General features: G+C 33.1%; 1 protein-coding gene across 2 annotated transcripts in view; it reads left to right on the top strand.

Annotated features, from left to right (window-relative positions):
• Ccdc88a (coiled-coil and HOOK domain protein 88A) overlaps positions 1 to 16,246 on the top strand; it is a 133,872-nt gene that overhangs the window by 108,218 nt on the left and 9,408 nt on the right. For both annotated transcript variants that reach the window (XM_026399893.2, XM_026399892.2), the window contains exons 22-30: positions 2,052 to 2,238; positions 4,735 to 4,880; positions 7,262 to 7,354; positions 7,483 to 7,697; positions 10,726 to 10,809; positions 11,797 to 12,000; positions 12,586 to 12,657; positions 13,657 to 13,737; positions 15,661 to 15,929. In XM_026399893.2, coding sequence (XP_026255678.1) covers positions 2,052 to 2,238; positions 4,735 to 4,880; positions 7,262 to 7,354; positions 7,483 to 7,697; positions 10,726 to 10,809; positions 11,797 to 12,000; positions 12,586 to 12,657; positions 13,657 to 13,737; positions 15,661 to 15,929 — 1,351 coding nt within the window. The remainder of the gene's footprint in view (positions 1 to 2,051; positions 2,239 to 4,734; positions 4,881 to 7,261; positions 7,355 to 7,482; positions 7,698 to 10,725; positions 10,810 to 11,796; positions 12,001 to 12,585; positions 12,658 to 13,656; positions 13,738 to 15,660; positions 15,930 to 16,246) is intronic.

Genomic DNA, 16,246 nt, shown 5'->3' with positions numbered 1-16,246 from the left:
GAGAAAGAACTTAACCAAAATGAAGAAATTGAGTATAAGGAGCTTGACCTCAAAAATTCTCTAAGGTTAGAGGGAAAGAGTGATTCTGAGTATTTTCTCTTTCTTGGATTTGCCTTTGCCCAGCTTTTATGGATTCATGTCTGTGTTTTAAGGAAAGAAAAGGCTTTAAGTAAAACATGAAAGAAATGTTTTCTTTAATAAGTATATTTATGAAGATATCTGAAGGATAATAATTCATCTATTCCTTAGTCTGTTTAATCTAAGGTAATGCCCGACCAAGAAAGTTTCCCTCTTAGACTAGGTTGTCTTGGCCTCTTTAGAATTATATTCACTCAATTGCATTTTGTTATTAATGTTTTAAAGGGCAGTATATAAAAATTCAAAGAGCTCGGGCTGGGGCTGTTACTCAGTGGCAGAGCACTTGCCTAGCATGTGTGAGGCACTGGGTTCAATACTTAGCACCACATAAAAAAAAATAAGCAAATAAAATAAAGGCTTGCTATTCATCCACAACTACAAAAAAAAATAAAAATAAACATTCAGCTCATTTTAACATTTCCATAGAGATACTAGGACCTTGTACATTATCTCTTTATATAACCCGTACCACCCCCCTCAATTGAAGCATGAGCAGGAATTTTTTTTTCAATTGTAGATGGACACAATATCATTGTTTTATTTATTTACTTTCATATGGTGCTAAGGGTCAATTCCAGTGCCTCACATGTACTAGGTGAGCACTGTACCACTGAGCCACAACCCTAGCCCAGGAAATTTTTTGATTGTCATAGTTGTCGATGTACTACATAGCTGTCTCAAGTTTGACCAGCTATTTTACTCATGGTGTGCATTTGTTAATTGATTCAACCCATTTGCTGTATGTTTCTGATTTTGCCATTTTGATCTCTTTTTACCAAGTCTTAATTTTATAAGTATATTATTTTTATTTATGATTTTTGTAATTTGGTTTAAATTCTCTGAGGAATGAGTTGAGTGTAAACTATTAGATGTTCTGAATAGGGACCACACTGAGCAAGTTTGTTTCATTTGGCTGCCTCCCTTTTTCTTGGGTTTCTACTCTTAATGTTATAAGATAGAGGTTTGCAAAGTACTGCTAGCTTAGCATGCCAAAGTACATGCCAAATTCAGACTGCTCTCTGTTTTGGTACAGCCCCAAAACTAAGAAAAATTTTTATATTTTAAAGGGTTGGTGGGATGGGAGGAAAGGGGCATGCTACAGACACTGCATGTGGCCCACAACTTAAGTATTTACTCTCTGGTTCTTTACAGAAAGTGTGTCTATAACTTCTTTCCTTAGAGATCAGTGAACCTTGTTCTGAATATAAATAACGGGGGAAAAAAAGAGAAAGCTTTGTTTCATGTTGAATTTTAAAATCTGAATTCTCAAAAATCAAAACTGAATTGGTCACTTCTTTTATCTTTTATTCTAAATATTTTTATTAATACTTTTTGTGACAAAATTGTGAGCATCTTTCTTTCTTTTTTTAATTTTTTTTTTGTAGTTGTACACAATACTTTCATTTATTAATTTATATGTGGTGCTGAGGATTGAACCCAGGGCCTTGCACATGCGAGGCAAGCGCTCTACTGCTGGGCCATAACCCCAGCCTGCATCTTTATTTAACCTATTTAAAGGCTAAAGATTCTTTTCTACAGAAATGTACTCAGAAATTTGTTAATCTAGTTTTCCCAGAAAAGAGACTGATTCTTTTTTTTTTTTTTTAAAGAGAGAAAGAGAGAGAGAGAATTTTAATATTTATTTTTTAGTTATTGGCGGACACAACATCTTTGTTGGTATGTGGTGCTGAGAATCGAACCCAGGCCGCATGCATGCCAGGCGAGCACGCTACCACTTGAGCCACATCCCCAGCCCAAAAGAGACTGATTCTTGATCAGTTTAGTAACTGGCAAAGTATCTTGTATATTCTTTAAATATATCTTTTATTTATACAGTATTTTTACAATATGTAAATTACATGAAAGCTATTAAGAGAATCTAATGCTATTTCTGTTGTGATTTCTAATTTTAGGTTGAATCATACATATAATCAGCTTTTAAAAGAGACTGAAGTTTTACAAACTGACCATAAAAATTTGAAAAGTCTTCTAAATACTTCTAAACTGGAACAAACAAGGTTAGAAGCTGAATTTTCAAAACTGAAGGAGCAGTACCAACAGCTAGATATCACGTCCACCAAACTGAATAATCAGTGTGAGGTGAGCTTTAACAAATTGAATCACTATTTACTTCCTTTGGATATCAAAACATGCCTAAAAAATAAATAATCATATTGTAACAACATCAGCAGCATATAATTAGTGGTATGTTTTCAAAAGAATTGATCACAAATAATTGAAAATCACAAGTGATTTAGAAAAACCTGTATCTTTAATTTCATTCATTTTTATTATTCATTTAAACTTTTATGTCCAGATACTTTGAATTGTAAAGTATGTGTTTCCTTAGTGAAAAAATGTTTATGGTACACCTAGTGTGATACCATAAACCAGTAGAAAGGAAAATTAGTTTGAAAGCACATACATTTAATTACCCAACAAAGTTAAAAGGTGCAGAGCATTCATTCTACCTATGATTTATAGAAATCTAAATAACATATAGTTAGGTAGGTGTACTTGGTAAATCAACTCCTCAAGAAATAATAAAATTGAATAGAACTGTCAAAAAATATTTTAGAACTCCAGAACTCAAGTAATGGCATACAGAAAAGTGAGAGGCACTTATTAGAGAAAAATTGCTCAACCTTAGAGAATAACTGTGGTTGGTTTTCTGAGGCATTTTTATCTTGTGGTATCTCTTTCCTCTGAAGTTCTAACAGCACAAAGTAAGCTGTAAAAACCAGCAGCACTGCTCTTAGAGAAGACTGGCTTGATTTTGAGCAGAGCAGGGAAAAGCTCCTTACCCAGATAGCCTGAGATTAAAGTACATTGAGGCAAATAATTGACTAGCAAATTAGTCAGAAATTTAACTAAGACATCCAAGAAATAAGACTACCACAGTGAGTTTTGGTAGGTCTCACCAAGTGGTCTGGTATCTGGTATGCTGGTCAGGAGAGATCAGAGAAGGCCCTAGCTATCTGCTTCTGCCTGGCTGTCACAAGTTGGGACAAATGTTAATCTTTGGCTAGGGGTGAAGTCATGTAATAAAATGATTTGGAAAATATAGAAGTCTAAAGTGTAAGAAAGAGGTTGGGGATGGTAATTAACCTTGGTGGGAAGGAAAGGTGACTGCAAAGTAGCATAGCAGTGTTACTGGAATACAATTAATGTTCTGTTTCTTGATTTGGGTGTTGTCTTAACACGTTAACTTTGTGATAATTCATTGAACTGTATATACACACTTAAAATTTGTTCTCTTTTCTGTATATATGTCTCGCTGGATGTGGTGGTACATGTCTATAATCCTAGCAATGTGGGAAGCTAAAGCAGGAGGATCACAAATTTGAAACCAGCCTCTCAGCAACTTTGCGAGCCTATCTCAAAATAAATAAAAAGGGCTGGGGATGTGGCTCAGTGGTTAAGTGCCCAGGGTTCAATATATGTCTCATCCATTGTCTTTTAACATAATATCAACCATAAATCCTCAATGGTGATGGACAGTAAACATTTCTTTGTGCTCAAGAGTTTGTGCATTAGCCAAGCAGATGTACCAATCCACCCACTAATGTATAGACCAGTGATTTGCTTCTGCATTTATAGTTACCTGGTAGATACGCTGGGCAGCTGCCTGAGATACCTCTTTACTGTTTTATGTGGCTTCTTATCTTCTAGAAGGGTTTCAATAGACTGAGGTGAAGTATACAAGGCCTCTTGAGGCCCAGGTTTGAACTTTCACACATCACTCCCATTTATTCTTGGGCAAAGGCATTCCATATTCAAGAAGAGGGGAAATAGATTCCACTGCTTGATGGGAAGAGTGACAAGTCATAATGTAAGAAGGTGTGGATAGGAAAGAAAATAACTTTTTCAATGAATCTACCACATTATATTTCAATATAACAATATATGAATAAACCAGTCATGCTACAATATTGATATTTCTTGGATCAAGATGATTTTGTATGGTTATTCATAGTAAGTATCATTCTTCCTGATTTTCTTTACCTTTTGAGAATTTTTCATTAACTATCTACTATGTGACATAGGTATACTTTATTTTCAACAGTTGTAGCATGGTAAGAGCTATTCTCATTTTATAGATTTGAGAATTAACTAACTTGTCCAAACTTTCGTAGCCACTTAAACAAAAGACCAGAGATTTGATCTAGCTTTTAAACTATAAGTAAAACAATTTTTAAGGTAAAAAGCAGTATTTTGGGGCTGGGGATATAGCTGAGTTGGTAGGTAGAGTGCTTGCCTTGCATGCACAAGGCCCTGGGTTCAATCCCCAGCACCACACCAAAAAAAAAAAAAAAAAAAGTATTTTGGAATAGATCATTTATGATATATTAAACCCAGTGTTTGAGGGAATAAGAAAATACATTTGTATAGCATGTAATCCAGTGCTGTACCTGTCATTATCACTAAAATAATCATTCATGCTCTGACCAAAGTGAAGCCATCTAATTGTTAAAACAGCGGAAGACTTAAGTCTTTGTGTAGTACTTAATATATTTTAAATGTTTTAGATCAGGTGATTTATGTAAAATGTAAATGTTTAAAAAAAATTTTTTGTGTGTGTGTGTGTTTAAACAGTTGCTTAGCCAACTTAAAGGAAATTTGGAAGAAGAAAATCGACACTTACTAGATCAAATTCAAACTCTCATGCTACAGAACAGAACACTTTTGGAGCAGAATATGGAAAGCAAGGATCTTTTTCATGTTGAACAAAGACAGTACATGTAGGTATCAAATAATTTCACACTCTGAAATAGTAGTCATGATATTAACATTGCCATACCTGGTGACAGAGAAAATTTCATACTCATTTTTCTTGATTATCAACATTATTTGAATATGTGTTTTGAGTGCTTATATTCCAGTAACACTAACATGAAAACACATGGTTCCTGCTCTGAAAGAATTAGTAATATAAAGCAGTAAAGACAGGTAAATATTTTTAAAGCTAGGTTTGGTGGTGCTTTCCTAGAATCCCAGGTACTTGGGAGACTGAGGCAGGAAGATTGCAAGTTTGAAGTCATTCTGGGCAATTTAGCAAGAAATTGTCTCAAAACAAAAAGGGCTGGAGATGTGGTTTAGTGGCAGAGTACTTGCCTAGCATGTGTGAATCCCTTGATTCAGTTTCGAATACTGTCAATATAATACAAACACACATACACACACAATGGAGGTATGTATAGGGGCCCCTAGTTTCCAAAGATGAGACTTGAGCTGAGACTTGAAGTTACAAGAAAAAATTTGCTTAAGGTACATACTAGACCAAAATAGATAACAATGCAAAAACATGGAGGTATGATGAGTGTGTTGTAAGAACTAAAAATTAATTGTTATTTCTATAGCCAAACTGAAGGAGGAGGAACACTAGAGAAGTGGCTAAACCTTAGGAGCCAGTTCACAAAAGTTTCTTTATACCATACATTGGAGTTAAGATCAAATTACATGGGCCTGGGGAGGTAGTTCAGTGGTAAAGCACTTATTTAGGATGTGCAGAGCCCTAGGTTCAATCCCCAGCATAGCAAAAAATTAAAAAATTAAAAAATCAAATTATATGAGAGACAGAATTAGCCAGCTAAATTATTCAGAAGTTAAGTACATTAAGAATGGGGGAATTTGATAAGACTCAGAGATTTGGACCTGGGCAGGTCAGTGTATTATACCATGATTTGCCTGTATTAAATTCTTCTTTTCCCTTTCCCCACTAAAATAAGAAACACCATAGTGTCATAGAAACTGCCAGCTGTTGAAATCAAACAGCTCCTAATTTATGTCCTAATTTTTCAGTTTTATCTGAAGACTACAAACAAGTCACTTCATTTCTTTGATCATTAGCTGCTGCCTCTCTAAAATAAAGATAACAGCTACTTCCATGACTATTCTAAAGTGTAAATGAAATAATGCTTTTTCGACTTGTTCATGATGGTAAGCCAAGGCACATCTGAAACCAAAATATATATATTTTTCAAATATCTATTTTATTATAGAATTTAGGGTAGGGAGCATTTTTTATAGTAATGCACATGGAACACAGGCAGAGTTTGCATGAATTTTTTAAATTGTTATTTTTAATTTTTTTTGAGGGGGTACTGGCAGTTGAATTCAAGGGTGCATGCTAGGTAAGCACTCCATCACTGAGCTACATGCCTAGCAGTTTTTAAATTTTATTTTGAGATAGTGCTGCCTTAAGCTGGCCTTGAATTTGTGGTCCTCCTGCCTCAACCTCCCAAATAACTGGGATTACAGGTATCTGCCATCATACCCATCTCAGAGTTAGCATGAACTTTTAAGATAAATGCAAAACCTTAAAGAAATTTCACATTTGTTGCTGGCCACTTTGGACTACAGCCTTTTTAGGAATATATGTTCCTTTAGTCTCTGCCATATTGTAAGTTAAAAAGCACTGAGTATATATATATAAAGTTCTTGGCATTTGAGTTTCCTGTTCCTTAAGCAGAGGTATTATCCAAAGTTTTGTCTTAATATTCTGACCCATGGTGACTAATTTATTTCCAGGGTTTAAGTGATGTTTTTGTATGGTTGATTTCCAAATATTATTATCCATTTCTGACTCACTGAATATAAGTTAAAAATATCCTTATTTTATGTTGGACATTTCTAGCCAAATGCCTCTATCACATGATTCTGGCAGGAGTGACAGTGAACACAGGTAGTATTGAGAAGTTTCTAATGATCTTTCTTTCTTTTTTGATACCAGGAGCACTTTACCACTGAGCCAAATCCCTAGCCCTTTTTTATTTATTTATTTATTTTTAAATTTCGAGACAGAGTCTCACTAAGTTGCTTAAGATTTTACTAAATTGCTGAAGCTGTCTTTGAACTTGTGATCCCCCTGCCTCAGCCTCCCAAGCTGGTCGGATTACATGCATGCACCATTATGCCCAGTTAAATTGGAAATTTGAAGAAAAGGAGAAATATGGAAAAAACCCATTGTTCTTCCTAATAAACAAACTTAAGAGTTGTCAATCATAGTGACCATTTGTTTACATTTGGGGAAGAAGTTATATCATAGTCCCAGAATAATTTAATATCATTCATAGCTGTACAAAACATGACTGCATGTCCTAAAACATTTTTATTTTTATAGTGATAAGTTAAATGAATTAAGACGGCAAAAGGAGAAATTAGAAGAAAAAATTATGGACCAATACAAATTTTATGACCCATCTCCTCCTAGAAGGTACTTTTAACCAAATTTTATGAATTTTTATTTTGGAAAATAAATTGTTCTAGTTTTGAAGACTTCTAATTCATGAGGAATTTATGTGTTGAATTTTAGACTAAGAATTTTTTAAATTATTCTATTAGGAGAGGCAACTGGATTACTCTAAAAATGAGAAAATTGATAAAATCCAAGAAAGATATTAATCGAGAACGTCAGAAATCTCTAACGTTAACACCTACCCGTTCAGACTCCAGTGAAGGATTTCTTCAGCTGCCCCATCAAGATAGTCAAGATAGTTCTTCAGTAGGATCAAACTCTTTAGAAGATGGCCAAACCCTGGGGACCAAGAAAAGCAGCAGTGAGTGCTCAAACTTTCAAACCTAGTGTTGATTTAGGAGTCCTTTCTAAAGATTTAAAAAACAAAACAAAAAACACTTAAGCAATCTTTTGGGAAAACAATCTGATGTATGGTATTTCTTTTTAATCCAATATCAAATTAATCACATACTGCAGTAATACCCAGTCACATAATTTTCTAAAATATACTATGCATCATCATTTGGCCTGAGAGGTAAAATACTGTAGAAAGAACATAAGAGCCAGAATAGGTCTGCCACTTGCAGGTTGCAGATTGTTTAAACATGAGCAGTTTTTAACTTTGCTTTATACTTTATAGGGTGGTTATGAGAAACAAGTAAGAAATATGTATAAGATTTCATTTTCATAAATATTTATAATAATCAAAATAAGGCATTTATAATTGGGGTTTGCTCATATACTTTGAGCAATTTGATGGTTATCAAATTAGAGAGGGATGCTTGGGAAAAGTTTTGATTAAAATGAAATAAAGATGTGAATTGGCATACTAAACTTGTGATCTAACTTTTTATTACAAATTTTAGAAGTATCACATCATAACATGCTCTATACAATTTGTAAACTTTTTATTTGGCCACTAGTTTGCTTACACAGCAAGAGCAAAATAAAAGCCTAACAAATCATATTTCAAGAGAAAAAAAATTCCAATAAGTTAACTATTAGAGTTCTAAAAATATGTAAACCAGGCACTTTGAATCCTCTCACATTATCACCAATATAAATGACTAAAATTTTAAATTTTAAATGAGCACACACATAGATACACCCCCATTCTTTTGAAATAAATAATAAGCAAAAGCAGCTGCTTCCCCCAGAGATAGGATCTATACCTGAGTGATTCTCAGAGTATTCAGAAAACTGCACAGTGTTTCAGCTTCAGGTGAATTATCTTTGAAAGGGAACAGTTATTTTGGAGTGAGGATATTAAACATTTTATAACATGTATTTCAAAATACAAATATAATAGCCTGAAAACTAGAATCCATAGGCAAGCAACAATAATAGAAAGTAAACATGCATTCTTACATGTAAACACTAATCTCTAGAAAGCAGTTTTGATTCTATCTCTCCAAATAAAATTATTGTCATCCTAGATCTTTTGAGATCTACTCTTGTCCACAAAGTTGTAGTTATTGTTTTAGAGAAATCCTTAAGTTTTCCTTTAAAAGATGTTTTAACTGTCTCCTTTAGATATAAAATACCTCACACTAAGTAAAAAATGGTAACACATCTACTTAATTGTTTTTTTTAGTTAAAGATGTTTTGATTCAGGTATGAGAGCATACACAAAAAAGGCACAGCAATCTCTTTTGAGATCATCCTATCTGTTAGAAGTATAAATCTGTATTTCTTTCATGCTGTCTGCCAGAACATTCAGAAGAAGCAGAAGGATTCTTGCTTCCGCTTTCCTACAGTTGTTCATTTTTAGAATTTTTAAAGCAGACACAAAACCCAACAGTACTAATATTCCTTTAATTTTAAGTGTGCTTTGGAAAAAGAATATTGTATATTTCCAAACTAACTGCCATAAGAAGAATCACATTTCATCCCTGGCAAATTTAAAATTTTTTATCTTATCCATTTTGGAAGAGTGTCTGTCTGTCAGCAGAGCAGTCTTTGGAAAACAGTTGAAAACAGAAAAAGAAAAAAGTGTCTAAACAAAACATGTGTGTGCATGCATGCTGCAACCACCCAGCTTTGTTTTAGCTAAGTGTCCATTTTTACATTGCTTTCAGTCCATTCTTTTTAATCATTGAAAACAGCTGTGTCTACCAAGTTTGAAGAGAAATAGGTCAGATTAAAGACCTTAGCAGTCAAACAAGTTAAAAAACTGTATGTCCATTGCATTCTCTTTAATGAATGATGCTTTTCAACTTATTAAAAGAGGTTCAAAGATTTACAAAATGATAGCACACCCTGAGAAGGGTATGTAATGTGTTTTTAAGTCTTATAAAAGTTGTTTTCCCAACTCCTATATTACATTTCTGGGGTCATAATTTTTCGTATACTTAAGATAAATCTTAACTAAAATGTAGCTTATGAATTATTAAGTGACTCAAGTGAACATTTTAATTTTTATTCTAATGACTCCTATGCTTGAGTGGTAATCCCTTCACTGATAAAATTTTTTTACGCAATGTCTTTTTAAATAAACTCATCCAAAGCACCCTTTGAAATGTTTTAAAATATTATATGCATTTTTATCTCATTTTGCTTACTTTGGGGTGTCTTTATCTTTTTCACTTTACCAGAGCTTAGTGCTTTCACTTATTACTGCTGTCAATATATTCTTTTTTTCCTTTTCCCCAGCCAACTTTTTGTAAAATGAACTCCACATAATTGCTTGTTTCATCTTTAGACTTTGGTTGAAACCATATGTATTTCTGTAGTACTGATAAATGATGCACTAGAAGACAGTTTAGATCAATATTTTCTTCATTAAAGTTTAGGGGGAAAATGAAAGGTAACTTCAAAAGTTTCTTTAGATTATTCAGAACATCTTTAGGGACCCCTAATTTTTTGTTGGTGTGTTACAATAGAATGTACAGTTTCCTAAATTATTTTTTCTAAAATAAAGCTTTTAACTTCAAAAGTAAAAGAAAATAAGGGCTTAAAAAGCCTTGTACAGTTTCATCATGTACTTTATGGAACACCAATAGCCTAATTTTTAAAGTTTGCCTTTATGATTTAACTAGAAAAATTGGTCCTTTCCTAAGTAATTCTAACCAATTCCTGTTTTTATAGTACTTTAGCCAATTTAAGCTTTCCAAGTATGTTCCTCATCATTGTCTTCAGTGCTTTTCCAAGTATTTTAAAATATCAAAGTACATATTTCATATTTCATTATCATTCAGCAGCATGAGAATAAGCTTTAATATAGCATACATAGCTGAAACTCAAAACATTCATTTCTGTCCTTAATTTCAACATTTAACTCCCATCTGTTCTTCTCCCTTTTTTCTTTCATTTCCCTGTTTCTGTTTTTCCCTCATGCTCTGACATTAAAGTGGTTGCACTGAAAAGACTGCCCTTTTTGAGGAACAGACCGAAGGATAAAGACAAAATGAAGGCCTGCTACCGTCGTTCCATGTGTAAGACTTTATGACAGTTCAGCTTCTTTCAAATGACTACACTAGATTCCATTACTAATTTTTCACTAACCTTTCTCTGGACTGTGCCAGCTTATTATTTTGCAAAGTGCAGTCTTCCTTTACTACAAGGAGCTGGAAGAATCTTTTTTTCAAAGTTTGCACTGAGTTTGCATTATATGTATGTCTACTGATACATATACATGCATATGTTTAATAATACATGTAATATACTTTAAAATTTCCAGTGCTTTCTGAAAGTTGGCAGAAAAAAAGAACATTTTATATGCCATGGAGATTTTTTTCCCTCAAGAAATTTACTTAAGGAAAAAATAACAAAATCTTTAGCATTAGGTATTTGTTTACTTAATAAACCTGGTTAAATAAATAAATAAAATGGCCTATAATCCTTGAAAATGTTTGTCATTCTTTATATAATAATATTCTGGGTTTCTTTTTTTCTAAGTGGAATGGGTAACTACATAATCACGTTAAATGTCTCTATCACTTTGGAGATCATCTCTTTCAGGTTTTTATTCAGTGGTGTACTTATTTATAAAATGAATAATTTCTTCAATAACCTGCTCTGACCAAGGACTCCTTCATTTTCAATAGTGATGCTATATAAGAATTGCTCTCCATCTTAATTCATTCCATTTTGTCACCACAAAACCACATTATGAAGGCTTCTAATTATATTGCACATCATTGCGCAAAAGCATGGCAATTGTACCTAGTAAAATTCCTTTCTTTGTCTTTTAAAACGGGTGGAGGTGGGATAAAAATATTTACTGAAACTTATCAGCCTTTGGCCTCCTCATTTCATTCAACTGAATGCATGTCATAATTCAAATGACCTTGTGGTTATAGTTTTTTTTAATGTCCATTTTCATTAGTTCATAGACAAAAATCAGATCATTTTTAATACAAAATAAAAATAAGAGCAATACATTAACCATGCTGATTCATTTGCTTTCATTTGCATCCCAGCCATGAATGACCTGGTGCAGTCCATGGTCCTAGCAGGAGGACAGTGGACAGGTAGTACTGAGAATTTGGAGGCTCCTGATGATATTTCAACGGGTAAAAGGAGAAAAGAATTGGGAGCTATGGCCTTCTCTACTACAGCCATCAACTTTTCAACTGTCAACTCTTCTGCAGGCATCAGATCCAAGCATTTGGTTAATAATAAAGGTATAGGCCGTCTGCTATTTGCACTGTGGTGTAACTGTTGACAACAGGAATTTTAATTTGACTTTCCCCTGTGTTCTTTTTTTCAAACAACCTTAAATAATTATCAAAACATAATCTGGATTTAATTTGGAGGAATTTCCAAAGCATTTCAAAAATTTAAAACATTACACAAATAGTTAAAATCTACTCTAGGCCTACTTTTATAATAAACAGCTGATAAACTAACAATTGAAAAGGAGAAGTATACCAGATAAAGAGTGAAAAAAGGAGAAAGAAATCTAAGTTTAAAAAACAAAACAAAATGTAAAAGTACTACATAGAACAATCTAGGTTCTTGTTTTACTTTCCAGGGCCACAGGAGTGATTGTTTCATTGCTTCTGACATTTTCCCTAAGCAAGTCAACTCTCATCAGAACTACTTGATTTTTTACTTCTATTTCCAGATTCTGGCTGAATCTATGAAATATGTTAAGTCAAGATATATGTGATTGAAAAAGAACTTCTATATTCTGTGTAAATAATATTTTGTAGTGGTATTGTTTTGTTACAAAAATATGTTTATATCCATTTTGCTATTTTATGTAGATGCTACATCCTTTGAAGACATAAGTCCACATGGTATTAGTGATGATTCTAGTACGGGATCAAGAGTTCATGGTAAGATATGGTCCTTTATTTAGGGAGTACACATTAAATACTAAATGGGAATGCTGACACTCTTGCATTGAATAGGTGAATGTGGCATTGCCAGCAAGCATGTTCTGTCTGTCCTGAATCTCACAGTTACTTCTGCCATTTCTTCAAACCTAATCCTCCCTTTTGTCCTTATTAATATTATTGTTTCTCTGTGTTTTCTGTTTTTTTAAATTTATTTAAATTAGGTATATATGACATCAGAATGCATTTTGATTCATTACACAATTGCAGCACAACTTTTCATTTTTCTGGTTGTATACAATGTAGTGTTGCACCATATGTGCAATCATACATGGACCTAGGATAATGATGTTCATCTCATTCCACCATTTTTCCTTCCTCCTCTTTACCCAATCAAAGTTCCTCCATTTTTCCCATCCTCCCCCATTATGAATCATCATCCACTTATCAGAGAGAACATTCAGCCTTTGATTTACATTCTTTTTCTTTTAATCAAGGTCATTTATAAAATATGCCTGCACAATCTCCAAAGATAATTTTATTTCTATTTTTACATAAGCTTAGTTATAAGAGTTTAATTTTACCATTGGTTTGTAAATACTCATTTTGGCAAAGGATGAACTTTAGCAAAGTTTCTACAATTGAATATTTCAGATTGTTTAATTTCCACCTGAAATCATTTGTTAAAAAACTAAACCATTATTAATAATAAAAAATGGATAACATAATAGAGGAATTTCATGGAATTTTAAGCAGGGTTTTAAGAAGTAGTAGCATAGGGCAGTGTGAACTGTACGGTTGTTTCTATCTATTGTAGATAGGACTACAATCTGAAAATGTCTTTGCTTTCTAAACTACAAGATTCACCTGTCTGTGGGCATGCTTAGTCTGTGAAAGTATGCATGATTGCTTTCTCAAAGCATTCTGTGATCAGAATGTACAATTCAGTGTTATCAGCTTAGAAATTTTATCACACTGTCTCCTGATTTTTTCATTTAGCTTCAAGACCAGCCAGCCTTGATAGTGGCAGAACATCCACTAGCAATAGCAATAATAATGCTTCACTCCATGAAGTCAAAGGTATGCTGTAGGTAAATTTATTAATGTAATCCATCCATTTCCAGTACTAATTAAAAGTTTGGGTGGGGCTGAGCCTGTAGCTCATTGGTAGAACACATGCTTAGCATGCACAAGACCCTGTTTTCAGTCCTCAGCACCAGTGGGGAACAAAGTTGGAGATGAGATGACATTTCCAGGATAAAGTGTGAAATACAAATCTGTGTTTGGAACATAGTCTTTTGAACATCTGTGTTTTTTTCATTGTAATACATATGTATTTCAATGAATACTAATGTAAAAACAGGAGCAGTTATTTTGGTTTCAGTTTTTCATCTTCACAGATAAAATATTCGTGTTGTACATAAAAATTGTTCATAGGTCCTTATTTTACTTACATTTTGTTGGACATCTAAGTGATTGTCCTTAATTTTCTTATGATTCATGTACTTTAAACTTACATTAATCATATTTTAGAAATACTTTTAGCTTAATTTATCCACAAAATAAAATGAAGCTTTGTTATTCTTAATTTGAAAAGCAGTTGTGTGTGTGTGTGTGTGTGTGTGTGTTGCACAAGAACTATATGGATGCATATTGCTCATAGAAAGAATTATTTCAAGACTTCTTCGTCACTTCTTAAATGTGCATTCAGAGGTGAGGCTTTTATGTTAAATGTATGGAAACTTTGATTAAAATCTTTTTCTTTTAAGATATACTGCCTTTTAAGATGCTGGAATTATTTAACCAATCTATTATAGTTATCTTGTATAGTCCAGAATTATCAAATTATATAATGAATATATTCTGGTGCTTTGAGGATTATAAAATTATTTCGTCTCAGTTGTAATTTCATCATGAATGCTATGACATACTGCAATGATGTAAAATATCTGATTTTGAGGGATTTAAAAAAAAATTTTACAAGCATATTATGTCCAGTAGGAAAACATAGTATAAACTGTGAAGAATTTCTTTTTATTTGAAAATTTAAGAAAATGCTATTGCTGTGAAACTTTACATAAGTTGGGATAAATTCTTTCATCTCCCACTTTACTCTCTGTAATTAGGAAACCATGGAAAGTTTCATTTTCTGTTTTGATGTATTATACAGATTTTTATTGATCAAAATAAATCAGTACTCTTTAGGAATAGTATCAATTTTAGGGAGCTTTATTCCAGAACTAACTAATTTCCATTCTATATAATTGACCTTCAACTGAGTTTTATAAGACTATGTAGGCAACATACCAACAGTGGACAGTAGGAACAATAAGATAATTCATTAAGAAAAGAATAAAACAGTAAATATTTGATTTCATATTTTACTGGAGTTTTCTAACTAACTGTATCATGCCTCCATTTGACTGACTTAATGTCTGTTATTTAAATTTTAATTTAAGTATTCAATTAGGATGAACAGAACCTTCAAATAAGTTAAGGGAACTTCACAGAGAAACAAAGAACTAGAAATCTCTTCTTGTTTTACCTCTTTTTTTTTTGCATTCAGAACAGTTTTGGATTTTAACATCTTGAAATAATTTAAAATTCATGTAATCATGTTCTTGAGTAAATTTTACAATTGAGCCTGAATTTTTAAAAATGTATTATTCACTCATCTGTTTATTCATATATTTAGTTATCAGTATGTTGAATGCTTTCTTTGTAAGTGGTTCTCTTTAGGCTCTGAGAATTATGGTAAAAGCAAATTTTTGTCCTCGTGGAACTTAAAATATCTGTCAATTTGACAAAATAAGGAAGCAAGCTGTGACAGATAGTTGTTAAACTGATGAAAGATTAATGTGGTTTACTAAGCAATTCTAAATAAAACCTGAAATTAAGATTGACTATTCATACATTAAGAGTCCCATCAACAAATATTACTGCTTACATAGTATTAATCTCATCTCTATTACTGAAGTCTCAACATACTATTTACTCCAAAAGCAGGTGCAGTTAATAACCAAAGCAGGCCACAAAGCCACAGCAGTGGAGAATTTAGCCTGCTTCATGATCATGAGACTTGGTCCAGCAGTGGTAGCAGTCCAATCCAGTACTTGAAAAGACAGACCAGATCAAGTCCAGTGCTCCAGCACAAAATGCCTGAAACACTAGAAAGTCGAGCACATCACAAAATCAAAACTGGTTCCCCTGGAAGTGAAATTGTTACTCTACAACAGTTTTTGGAAGAAAGCAACAAGCTTACCTCAATACAGGTTAGTTTTATGTATGATGACCTTAATTAACATGAATATCACCTGGTGCAGAGGTTGTAATCCCAGGGTTCAGGAGGCTGAGGCTGAAGGATTGCAAGTTCAAAGCTAGCCTCAGCAATTTAGGGAGGCCCTACGAAACATACTGAGATCCTGTCTCAAAATAAAAAAGGGCTGGGGATGTGGTTCAGTGGTTTAGTGCCTCTGGGTTCAAATCCATGGTGCCAAAAAAAAAAAAAAAAAGAAGAAGAAGAAGAAGAAGAATACCACAAGTTAAATCACAAGTTAAATATCTGTTTGAACTTTAGAGCTTTTTTAAA

Source organism: Urocitellus parryii, chromosome 12, assembly GCF_045843805.1.
Source record: "Urocitellus parryii isolate mUroPar1 chromosome 12, mUroPar1.hap1, whole genome shotgun sequence".
Classification (NCBI taxonomy): domain Eukaryota; kingdom Metazoa; phylum Chordata; class Mammalia; order Rodentia; family Sciuridae; genus Urocitellus; species Urocitellus parryii.
This window is presented reverse-complemented; position numbering and strand designations above follow the sequence as displayed.